Here is a 12,771-nt window from a genome sequence, read left to right as displayed (position 1 = left end):
CCCACAGAAATCTTCCAGGCAGAACAAAGATCCGGTCCCTCTGTTTCAGGAAACCTACAGAGGATAGCTTAACGTGAGGCTGATGGGGAACCGAAGAGACTGTATTACTTGAACAGCTGTAAGACAGCCCTTTAGCTTTCCATGTGCGGGAAAACCAGTGCCCCCATTTTACAGATGAGGAGACTGAGGCTCAGAGGGATGGGAAACTGGGATTTATGGAGAGCTCGTCAGGGTCCTGGCACTGTGCTGCCCCCGGGTTAGCGGGCTGATTAAATGAGATAAGACCTCGGTCCTCCGAGCGTGCTCCCCCAGCCATCGGCATCACCCAGAGCTGGTTGGAAACGCAGAATCTTGGGCCCTGCCCCAGAACTACTAAATCAGAATCTGCGTTTTAACCAGACCCACCCCCTCCCCCAGGTGACGCATGTTTTCTCAAAGTGTAAGAAGCGTGGCACTGAGGCATGAAAACGTAGGACGCACACTGTGGGGGATGGAGCTTAGTAACCGGTGGGCATTCCTCCCAGTTTCATAAGGACCCTGAGTTTGACTCTATCATCCCCATTTTCAGACAGGGCTCTGAGGTTTCGAGATGCTGAATGTCACCAGACTGGGGCAGGGGGCAGGGCTCAGATTAGAACCCTAGTCCTAAAGACCAAAGACCAGCTCCTGGGCACCACGGGTGATAATCCACCACACAGAAGTGTCTTGTTAGACCCACACAACAGGTCACATAGAGATCCAGATTGCCGCTCTCTCTTGAGAAATCAGAAACCCTGGCCACATCAGCGGAGCCAGAAGGATGGCGGAATCTAAAACCTGGGATGAAGGTGGAGGCAGATGCTCTGGGGAGGAGGTGGTCATTACATTTCTCAGAGGCCCAGGGTCCACGTAGGCATCCGCACGAGCGCCCCCTTCTCCCAAAGATGCAGCAGAGACCAGCCCCAGGCCAGGGCCACCAGGGGCGAATCTTGGTGCCCACCCCGCGGTGAGTGCAGCTCCTGAAGCGGGTGGATGAGGCTGCCTGTTTTAGAGGTTCGGTCTCTTCATTCTCTTTTCTACTCCCTGGGGCCGCGAGGGTGGGGCAGGTGGGCAGAGTACTGGGTGGCCGTGGTGAGCTTGCAGCTCAGCGCAGAGTGAGAGGTGGCTGGGATGGGGGAGCAGCGTCCCTTTACTACCCCGCCACTGATGCGGAGCCTGCCACTCTACGCATCCTGTCCAGCCCTGGAGTCGGGGGGCGCCCAGCCCGAGACCCCTCGGGAGCCCTGTAAGTGGCAGTGAATGCCACGGTGCCCTCACACGGCAGGCCAGGGGCTCTGGTTCCATGCCAGGGGGGCGGGCATGCCGAGCGGCGCTGGGTCACCCCATGACCCTGGGCCCTGCTCTGCCAGGCCTCTTCGTGTACCCCCTGGACGAGTACACCACGGTGATCGGCTTTGAGGCGGTCATTGGGGACCGCGTTGTGACGGTACAGATCAAGGACAAAGCCAAAATAGAGGGCGGCCACTTTGAGGCTCCCGGCATTCGAGCCGCGACCGTCACAGGTAAGAGGGCTGGAGGGGCTGTGGCAGGGCCTGGGCGTGGCTGGAGTCTCGCCGGACCGAAAGGGGAGCAGTGGGATCGAGGAGTCGGGAATCCTGCGTGGCTGCGGCCCAGTAAGTAACGTCTCTGAACTTCACCTTCCTGTCTGTAAAACAGGCAATTGTTTCTCCTCTCACTTGGAAAGAGTGGTAAGGGTCAAAGAGGCAAGCGAAGGGTATTTAAGACATCTCTAACAACCAGAAAAGCATATTATCATTTAAGCTCAGAGGTTGTAGAATGAGTCATACCGGGATTTGACTGCCAGCCCTGTTGCTTGCAAGCTTAGATAAGAAATGAAGACTTGTTTTGTAAAATGTAACTAATAATCCACTGAAATCTCAACAAAGAGCGTGCAGAACGCTCGTCACTGTCACTGATGCAGAGTCGGAACTCACACAACGGCCATGGGTTCCTGCTGTGGAGGATACTGAGGCTCAGAGAGGGAGTGCCCCACCCAAGGTCACAGAGCATGTTAGTGGCAGAGCCAAGGCTTGCGTCCAGACCAAGGATCATAAGATATGAAAGATTCTCACTATTGGATCTGTGATGGAAATGAAGTTTCTTCACCTGACCATCGATGTTCAAGAATCTTTGAACACCCACGCTGTGTAAGATGCAAAGTTGCCCCCCAAGAGTTTAGGACTTACCGCAGCCTGGGAGAATAGCCAGGGCATGCCAGGGAGTGACTGCGAGAGGAAGTTGAACATGGCCATGCCCAAAACGGTCCAGGTCATGTCAGAGGAGGAAAAGAAGGGGCCACACTGGGACCAGGGAGGTTTTCGTAGAGGGGTTGGATGGATGGATAAGATGGGCTAAGAAATAATGAGGGATGGGCCTTTCAGATGAAAAGAAACAGCATGGATTCTGAGGGAGGCGAGACGTTCCAGTGTAAATCCTAGGGGCACATAGAGTCTGAAGATGGAGATGTGATCCTCCATCGGGGTGAGTGGGTCCCAGCCTTCCACTCCCGGCAGCGCACAGTGCAAAGTACACAGGCCTGGCGCCAGACCCGCATAGGTTCAGATCCTGGTTCAAGAAATTAGTTCTTTGTTGAATAACTTGAACTCATTACGCCCCCACGCTGAGCCTCAGTTTTCCCATCAGCGCACAAGCTAACCCAACACACAGCAAGCTTAGAGGGGATGAGAGAGAAGGGGCTCATGGCCCCTGACTCCAGGCCTGGCACGTAGGAACCACTCTGCAAACGTTCCATTATCCCTCCTTCCTGCCAACCAGGAAAGGTGGCTCTGGATGAGGATTTGGAGCGGATCCTCTTTGTGGTCAACCTGGGGACCATCGCCCCGATGGAGAATGTCACCGTGTTCGTCAGCACCTCCTCGGAGCTCCCGACGCTGCCCAGCGGGGCCGTGCGGGTCCAGCTGCCTGCTGTCTGTGCCCCGACCGTGCCCCAGTTCTGCATGGAGAGCACCAGCTCCCCCAGCCAGCAGGTCCACGGGTGAGGAGCCCTGCCAGATAAGGCCAGGGTCGTGGAGTGGGGGGTCAAGGTGTGGGGGAAGAGAAAGGATATGCGGTGATGCTAAGCTCTGTAGCTGCCACCTCTCAAAGACTGTCAAAGAATCTCCCTGAAATGCCTGATGTTGGTACTGATCAGAAGTGTTGGAATTGGGATCAGAATATCCAGGCTTTATACTTAAATGCACTCAAGAGGCATTTTTGGAGCACCTACTATGTGCTAGTGGAGAAGGAAATGGCAACCCATTCCAGTATTCTCACTTGGAGAGTCCCAGGGACAGAGGAGACTGGCGGGCTGCAGTCCATGGGGTCCCAAAGCGTCAGACATGACTGACACGGCTTAGCACGCGCGATGTGCTAGACACTGGGGGCTGTTAGGAGCACAGAGGGCACAAACGCACACGGTTCCTGACCTTTTCGGAACTTGGTGGGAGAGATCATTATCCAGCCGATAACACAACTAATGTGAACTGTTTGTGAACTTGCGTGCATAATTAATTATGCGAAAGTGCAATGGAAGAGACGTTCATTGGCTAAGAATAGAAAAGAGGGACCCAACCCCTGGCGGTCCAGGGGCCAGGTCCGTTTTCTCGGAAGAGTGATATGTCAGCTGAGGGCTGAGCCAGGAGGCAGACAGATGAGGCACAGGGAGAAACGTTCCTAGAGGTGGAGCGGCAGGGGCAGAGACCCTGAGGCAGCAGGGACGGGGCCCGAGAGAGGAGCTGAGGCACAGGTGATACGAGAAGAGGCTGCAGAGATACAGGACACCCTGCGGCCCTGGCCGGCTCTGCATTGCTCCCCAGAGCAATAAGGAGCCACTAACAACGGTTCTCAACAGGGTCGGGTCGGACATTGCAGCAGTTTCTCTGCACTCTCCCCGGCGGTGGGGAGGAGGGCAAAGGGGGTCACAGCCTGAGGCACCTGCAGCTGAGATCAGGGATCTTCCTATTTCCCCACCTGTGGACCCGGGGGACCAGCGCCTCCTCCACAGGGAGAGAGGAAGCCCGGTTTAAGAGGCCTGCTGCGTACGGGAGATATCTTTTGAGGCAGCTTACCATTTGGTCTCCCCTGGTGGCGCAGCAGTAAAGAACCCGCCTGCCAATGCAGGAGATGTGGGTTCAATCCCTGGGTCAGGAAGATCCCCTGGAGGAGGAAATGGCAACCCACTCCAGCATTCTTGCCTGGGAAATCCCATGGACGGGGAGCCTGGCAGGTTACAGTCCATGGGGTAGCAAAGAGTCAGACATGATTTAGTGACTAAATAACAAACTCCTTAACTCCCCCGCCCCTACTCTTGTCCTGAATCTTTGAGTCAAGTTGAAATCTGGGAAGATAGAAACACTGTACATACCCAGGAGTTTCATACACATACTCTGCAGGGCTCTGGGGACAGCTGGGAGCACGTGCCCACTGGGCCACAGAGAACAATGTCAACAGACTCCTAGACAGCACAGGTTAAAGGGATGATCCATGGCTAGGCTGGGAAAGGGGAGGAGAAGAAGGGGATGACAGAGGATGAGATGGCTAGATGGCATCACCAACTCAAAGGACATGAGTTTGGGTAAACTCCAGGAGTTGGTGATGGACAGGGAGGCCTGGCGCACTGCAGTCCATGGGACTGCAAAGAGTCGGACACGACAGAGCAACTGAACTGAACTGATGGCCAGGCTGGCGGGGAGAGGTTACTGCAACCTCCCATAAGGGGCCAGCCTGGAGGGCACACCTCAGTCATTCCACAAACAGCAATTAAACACTCACCGTGGGACGGGACTGAGCACACACATGGGCCAGGCGCTGTTTCGGGTGCTGGGAATACAGCAGTAAACCAGAGCGGCAAGGTCCCTGCCCTTAAGGAGCTAGCATGCTAATGGAGGAGACAGACAATAAAGAAATAAGCTCATACATATGTCATATGTTAGGTGATGAGTTCTATGGAGACAAACACTACTGAGGCTGGAGACGGACAGATGCGGCGGGTGCTTGTTAGAAGAGACAGGGCTTAGGCACCATCTGAGAGCTGGACCATAAAGAAAGCTGAGCGCCGAAGAACTGATGCTTCTGAACTGTGGTGCTGAAGACTCCTGAGAGTCCCTTGGACTGCAAGGAGATCCAACCAGTCCATCCTAAAGATCAGTCCTGGGTGTTCACTGGAAGGACTGATGCTGAAGCTGAAACTCCAGTACTTTGGCCACCTGAAGGGAAGAGTTGGCTAACTGAAAAGACTGATGCTGGGAAAGATTGAGGGCAGGAGGAGAAGGGGGCGACCGAAGGTGACATGGTTGGATGGCATCACGGACTTGACAGACATGAGTTTGAGTAAGCTCCAGGAGTTAGTGATGGACAGGGAGGTCTGGCTTGCTGCAGTCCACGGGGTCACAAAGAGTCGGACACAACTGAGCAACTGAGCTGAACTGAAGCAACATCTGAGGCCTGATCTGAATGAAGGGAGCAAGCCATGCACATCATCTGGAGGAGAACATTCTGAGCCGGGAGTAGAGCAGGGAGGAAGGGCAAAGGCCCTGAGGCAGCGCCAGGCCTGGTGTGTTTGAAGAGTAGCAGGAAGGCGTGTATGAACGTCGCAAACGGGAGAGGAGTGCCAGAGTCAGATCATGGAGGGCCTCGAAGTCTAGGCTGAGGACACTCGCTGGCACAACAGAGAGGCTGCTGGCACCAGCCAGTGCTGGCCCAGGGGACACAGCTCGTGGGTCTCCTGTGCAAACGCTGCCATAGTGCATTTGTAAATGCAAGCCTGGTACATTTGAGAGGCAGGACCTAGCAGAGCTGGGGACATTCAGACCTCAGTGGGTCAAGGAACAAGACACGTGGGAGTGCACAGCTCCCCTGAGGTGGCCCTGATAAATTTTTGATTCCTGCCCACTCTAGCAGAAAAGAGTTAACAGAGGCACCCTTGGGACTGCGGGGGCTGCAGACACCTGCCTGCATCAAATTCCAAGGAAAAAGTGGCTTAGATAGAGTGATATGGGAAAAAGTAAGAAAAATAGGCCATACCAAATGTTAGTGAGGGTGAGGAGGGAAACTCTCGTTCACTGCCGGTGGAAGTGAACACGGGCCTAGACACCTTGCAAAGTAATCTGGCAGTATTTGATGTGTGCACTTTGACCCAGGGATCCCAGAGAAATCCTTCCATACATCCAGAAAGGGCACACAGACGAGGATCTTCTTGGGGGTGGCCTGTGGACGCAGCAAGGTGGAGGCAGGAAGAAACCAGGGCAATATAACAGAGGCCCTCAGGTCGTACCATTGTTGTTGTCTAGTCGCTAAGTCACATCCGACTTCTTCCGACCCCGTGGACTGTAGCCTGCCAGACTCCTGTGTCCATAGGATTTCCCAGGCAAGAATACTAGAGCGGGTTGCCGTTTCCTCCTCCAGGGGATCTTCCCCACCCAGGGATCGAACCGAGTCTCCTGAATCGGCAGTCAAATTCTTTACCGACGAGCCGCCAGGGAAACAAGCTGAATCACAGCAGCAGCAAAGACTTTGGTTTTCAGACCTTTAAAACACAGCATTGGGTGGAAAACAGAGGGAAGCCGCTGAATGAGATTCCTAACACAATGCCATTTTTTCAACCAAATGTCATGGTGTGTCTTACAATGCTCTGTGCATATTCAGAACAAAAACCTCAGAGGGCAAGGCTGTGGAAGGGAGGGAAATAGAGCGGGATGAGAGCCCGGGTGACGGACAACAGACAGAGGGCCAGATGACTTTGCTAAGCACTCACGAGCGACAGCTGCGTCATCATGATCCCTATTCAACGAGGAAACCAAGACTCAGAGGAGGAGTGGCTCAGGCAGGGGTCCCCAGCTCCCAGAGACAGAGCAGGGATTCCAGAGGTGATGCGACGCTATGTGAACTGTCCCACGGCCGAGCCCGAGAGACCCGGGTGAGGATGTACGCTCTGCCAAGTGCGAGTGTGGGAACTGAAGCCAGTGCTCCCATCTTGCTGAGTCTCCTCCCCCTCCCCTCCTCCCGGCCTCCTTCCCAGCAGAGACAAGCACTGCTTTGGAAGCCGGGCCCTGGACTCCTGGAACAGACTATGCCTGTCGACTCTCCTAGACACCGACGTGTCCAACCCCATGGAATACGAGTTCAACTTCCAGCTGGAGATTCGCGGGCCCTGCCTGCTCGCAGGTGAGCGGAGCTGCCTAGACCCCAGTGGGGCTGGAAAGAAGATTCCAGGTCCCGGGGTGGGGAGAGGAAGGGAAGGAGGGAAAGCTGGCCGGCCCAGGTGGATGACAGCCTGCGGCCAACGTACCACCCGACAGGACACTTTCCCAAGGACAGATTTCAAGACTGGCCCCACCACCCCCCACAATGGCTTCCCCGGGGAAATGTCCACAAGGGCCTAGCAGTCCAAAGTCCAAAGTCAGAGGTCCAAGGTCCTCTCCAGGAGGCCACAGCCACAGAGATGCTTCTCGGGTCCTCCCCTGGGGTGGAGGTGGGGGTCCTCTCAGTGGGGTAACTTTCCAAATCCAGCCACCTAGATCCCACCCTAGAGCTTCTGATGATGACACTGGTCTGGGGTGAGAGCCCTGGGCACTGGAAACATTGAACAGCTCCCAGGTGATTCTAACAGGGAGCCAGAGTCAGGCACCCCTGTTCTGATCATTCCCCTCCCCCTCCCAGTCAAGGTTTTAAAAGAAGGTGGTTTCAGTCCATGAGTGTTCTCCCAGAGCAAGCCAACATCCCAACACAAGAGGCGTTTATGGAGTGCCCTCTGATGGAGCGTGAAGCTCCTTTTGTCTCTGTGGCCTGAGAGGAAGCCACCCGTTTAACCCGCACTGGGTCCTGGGGTCAGGGCAGGAGAGGTTATCTGACCTAGCTAAGCTCCCAATTTGCAGACGGCCAGACTGAGAAGGGCTGTCCACAGTTTCGCACACCGGCAGGCCAGGAGCCCCTGACGGGGCTGGAGTGGCAGTCACCTCCGGCCTGGGTCTCCCGGTCCCCCCACCAAGCCCCTCTCTCTCTGGGGACCCCTGAACCTATCCCATTTTTCTGCTCCACTCAGGGGTAGAGAGTCCCACCCACGAGATCCGAGCCGACGCCGCCCCTTCCGCAAGCTCAGCCGAGAGCATCATCGTCACCCTGGCCAACAGGCACACCTTCGACCGGCCCGTGGAGATCCTCATCCACCCCAGCGGTACAGTGCCACCCAGCGGGGGCCCCCGAGGCTGCCGGTGGGAGGGAGGAGGTGCTGATCCCAGGGCACACAGACAGCTGCCCCCCTCTGCCCCGTGGCCAGGGAGAGGGTAGGCTACGTGGCAGAGGAGAGGAGACCAACTAATCGCTTCTGTGTCAACGCGGCTCTAGTTGGCAGAGTTGAGTGTCTCCTGCCCCATTTCAGCTCCTGAGGCCCCACTGTCTCATCCACCCATCAGTGCACTTTGCTCTCAGGCCAGCTGAACACCTAAGCTTGGTGAGACCCCAACAGTTCTGAACCCCCAGGGAGCAACTCTTTTATCTCTTTAAGAATTCATAGAATGTCAAGATCCAAAAAGATTAGAGCCCAGGATCACTCCCATTTTACAGATGGGTAAAGTCGAGTCACGCACTCTCCTGACTCCCAGCTAAGGAGTCTTTTCACACGCCTCAAGCGGCCAGGGATCCCATCCCCCTCTTCCAACTGGGAGTCCTCCCCACAGTGAAGATCCACCCGTCAACCAAGGTTCCCTGCATTGCCCTCACGCTTGGACAGTGCTGTCTCATCTCTGCAGAGCCCCATGTGCCGCATGTGCTGATGGAGAAAGGGGACATGACCCTGGGGGAGTTTGACCAGCACCTGAAGGGAAGAGCAGATTTCATCAAAGGGATGAAGAAGGGCAGCAGCGCAGAGCGAAAGGTGAGAGTGGCTGAGCAGCATCACCGGTGGCAGAACCGGGGTGGCTCTGGGCCCCGGGCCTACGCTGGGCCAGTGAGAAGCCTGGGCCCCAGGGTGGGGTGGGGTGACTCGCCCGAGGTCGCACAGCGAGCTGATGACCCCACCTCCTGCCAGGCCACCTGCTCCTGGTGCCATCCAGGTGCCTGAAAGCATGAAAGTGGAAGTCACCCAGGCGTCTCCAACCCTTTGCGACCCCTTGGACTGTACGTCCATGGGATTCTCCAGGCCAGAATACAGGAGTGGGTAGCCTTTCCCTTCTCCAGGGGATCTTCCCAACCCAGGAGTTGAACCGGGGTCTCCTGCACTGCAGGCGGATTCTTTACCAATGAGCTATCAGGGAAGCCCATCAAGGTGCCTAAGCTGGGAAAATTTTAGGCTGGTGGCAGAAACGATCTTGGACTTCTTCAGGACAGTCTGCCCCCGAAAGGCACCAAGGCCCTATGCTGGGTGCCCTCGCGGCTCCATCTCTACTCTGGGCCTCCCTTCACCCACCTGCTGAATGGGTCTCTTGATTTGCCTTCCTCTGGGATCATTGTTTGCTATCAGGTAAAGAATAAAGGCAGAGTCAGGGAAGCCAGAGAAACCCTCTCCCTCAGCCCGCCCCTCCCCCATGAAGGTAAAGGATAAGGGGGTCCTCGCAGGGGCTGGGGGTGGGGAAGGGGGGTAAGAAGATGCCGAGCCTCAGCCATAAGCTACCCCCGCAGTCTCCCTCCTGCTGGTGTCACCGCACACCGCCCTGGATCCTGAGTGCCAAGGTAGGCTCAAGAATCAGGGCACACTGCTTTTTATCATCTCCCTTTTAAGGGGAGAAAACTGCGGCTTAGCACCCACAATAACTGGTGAGCTGGGAAAAGGAGTTGGCTTTCGTGACACTGAGGCTAAGGACACCGCCCCACTCATGTGGGGTGGCTGTGCTGAGTGTAAGGGCCCCTCCGGCCCCTGCTGGTCTGACGGGCAGAGGACGGTGGAGAGGAACAGACGGGAATGCAGAGAAAACCGACAGCTGACATCCCTCCCTTTGGTAGAGATCCCACCCGAAGGCCCCGGCTTGGAGGGAGATGGGGGATGGGACAGGGAAGGTACAGATGGCTCAGTGCCCACCCCCACCTTGGAGACCTTGCTGGAAACATCTGCCCTCCCAGAGGTGCCCCCAGATGAGTCAGTTGGGAGAAGAGGCTGGAGCCGGGTTCTCAGAGTAGGGGTGCCAATGCCGGGGTGCCACTGAGCTCCGAGAACTGCAGCGTGCAGCAGGGGGAGTCAGCAGTGAGTTTCCCTGCCTGCCTGCCTGCCAAGCCTTAAATCAATTAGCTCTGGGACCACCGGAGCAAATGAGAATTAATTTGCCACCTTGGGTTGGTTATGCAAATACCCTGTATTCTCATGAGCTTCAGGGATGACAGGCATCAACCCGCAGCTGCTAAGAAGTGATGAGTTTATTGTAATTGGATAATGGCAGCTCAAGGAGACATCAGAGAATCCTGAGCCCGAGGCCCCCACCCCTGACCCTCCGAGAGGCAAAAATCAGGCTCCTGTCACTGATGTGGCCGTTGCTGCCTCGGGCTCTGTCATCTAGAGAGCCCTGTTGGGCAGTAGCTTTTGGCTAAGGACCTCCCTGTGGGAGGGGAGGACCTGATCCCTCACCAGGGAGGGAGGTGAGCACCCAGAAGCATCAATCAGGGAGAGCTGGGTGGGCTGAGCTGTCAAAAACTGTGATTTAACAAAGTGGGGGCAAATGACACAGAGGGAGACACAGACGGAGATGCAGAGAGAAGCAGAGTCAAAAGAGAGACAGGCTGAAAAATTAAAAAATGATACACAGGTCAGTAACGGACGGAAAAGCCCAGAGATTCATCTGCTCATTTATCCACTCAACAGACAGTAAGTGCCCTGTTAGGCATCAGGCTCTGTTCTAGGCCCTGGGAAGACCAGGAGTGTCCCATCCTTTCCTCCTGGTGCTTACACTCTAGCCCAGGGAAACAGACAAGAAGCAAAAAAATGAGCAAGATCAGTTAAGCAAGGACCAGGGACTGTGAAAGACCTAAAACAGGATGATAGGATAATGAGTGATGAGTCCTGGGTGCTGTTTCGCCAAGTGTTTAGAGGAAGCTTATCTCAAAATGAGACCTGGTGGACTGTGAAACCCTGGGAGAATGTACAAAGAACTGGAGGCGGAATAATGGTGATGTGCTTGGAAGACAGAAATGTGCCCCCTGTGGCCTGAAATGTGGGGCAAACACGAGGTGGACAGGCAGGCAGGGGTCAATCCATAAGGGGCTTCATGAGGGGCCCTGGTACGGGAATGAGAGGACACTGTTGCTTAAGCAAGAGAGTAACAATGATCACACTGCCTGCTCTGTATGGAGCAGATCACAGGGAGAAAAAAGGAGAGGAAGGAGGCCAGGAAGGGGCTCTTGCACAGGTCCAGGCGAAGGTCCAGTCACTCAGTCATGTCTGACTCTATGCAGCCTCGTGGACTGTAGCCGCCAGGTCCCACTGTCCATGGGATTTTCCAGGCAAGAATACTGGAGTGGGTTACCATTCCCTTCTCCAGGGGATCTTCCTGCCTCAGGAATCAGACCCAAGTCTCCTGCATTGCAGGTGGATTCTTTACCATCTGAGCCACCGGGGAAGCCCAAGTTGGGTGTTTACAGTGGGGACAGGGAAGAGGGCACGTTCAGAAGGTGTTTGAGCTACAGAACTGGCGGTCGTCTATCGAGGGAGTAGATACGCAGAATGAGGAAGAGGGCAGGGTCAAGGACGACTCCTGGGTCTTTGCTTTAAACCACTGGGAAGGTGATGATGTCATCTATTGAACTGAGGAAGGGGCCCAGACAGACTGAGAAATAGACAGAGAGACATGTACACACAGAGACAGTCAGAGACGGAGAAAGATGGGGTGGTGAGAGAGGGTGGCAGTGAGGATGGAGAAAATGAGATTTGGTGCAGAGATGACTGCAACAGTCAAAGACAGTTCAGTAGCAGCAGGACAAGGCCAGCTAAGAGAATCCATGAAAAGATACAGAATCGTGGTGGTATCCTTCCTTTAATGTTTCCTGAGCCCATCTTTATACCAAGCTCTACGTGGAGCCCTGGAGATGCAAGAGACTCAAGCATGGTCTGCCTTCAAGTAGCCCCCAAGTTAGAGGGGAGACAGAGAGATGAGCAAAAAACTCACAGTGTGAGAAGTGCCTGGGTCCCCACGGCAAATAGCAAGAGTGGCAATGGTTGCTGTCCAGCAACAGTTACTCTGCTGAGCGGTGCCCTGGAAGTGTCCCATTTAGTCCATGCAACTCAGTAAGGTTTGTACTCTTGTCCTCATTTCATGGGCAAGGAAACTAGGTGATTAAGTCCATGTAAGATGGGGGCTGGATGGCATCACGGACTCGATGGACGTGAGTCTGAGTGAACTCCGGGAGTTGGTGATGGACAGGGAGGCCTGGCGTGCTGCGATTCATGGGGTCGCAAAGAGTCGGACACGACTGAGCGACTGAACTGAAGATGGGGGCAGGATTTCCAAAGAGGTGAGGCTTGAAGTGCGAGTGGGAAGTCTATCAGTGGAGAGAGTCGGTAAACCAGAGAAGCCAAGGTGGGCCCGAGAGGGGCTTATCCCTGGATGTGAAAGAGAAAGGAACCGCTGTTCAGCTGAGGGCCTGCACGTGTGTCAGGGCCTCCCCATCTGCAGGCCAGCCCAGTCCACCCTCAGAACCACCCTGAGAAATGGGCCTTAGTTGTCCCACTTTCCAAAGAAGCAACAGACCCTGAGGAGGGGCTGAGCCAGCATCACACGGCTGGACAGTGATAGCTGAGATTCAGACCCAGGGTCT

General features: G+C 55.4%; 1 protein-coding gene across 1 annotated transcript in view; it reads left to right on the top strand.

The window, feature by feature from the left end:
• VWA5B1 (von Willebrand factor A domain containing 5B1) overlaps window positions 1-12,771 on the top strand; it is a 46,862-nt gene that overhangs the window by 923 nt on the left and 33,168 nt on the right. Inside the window, exons 2-6 of the mRNA XM_068968520.1 lie at window positions 1,389-1,563; window positions 2,786-3,034; window positions 7,055-7,200; window positions 8,078-8,209; window positions 8,784-8,908. Of these exons, the coding sequence (XP_068824621.1) occupies window positions 1,389-1,563; window positions 2,786-3,034; window positions 7,055-7,200; window positions 8,078-8,209; window positions 8,784-8,908 (827 nt within the window). The remainder of the gene's footprint in view (window positions 1-1,388; window positions 1,564-2,785; window positions 3,035-7,054; window positions 7,201-8,077; window positions 8,210-8,783; window positions 8,909-12,771) is intronic.

This window comes from Capricornis sumatraensis, chromosome 3 (genome assembly GCF_032405125.1).
Source record: "Capricornis sumatraensis isolate serow.1 chromosome 3, serow.2, whole genome shotgun sequence".
Classification (NCBI taxonomy): domain Eukaryota; kingdom Metazoa; phylum Chordata; class Mammalia; order Artiodactyla; family Bovidae; genus Capricornis; species Capricornis sumatraensis.
Note: the sequence above shows the minus strand (reverse complement) of the source record. Positions and strands in the feature narration are given on the sequence as shown.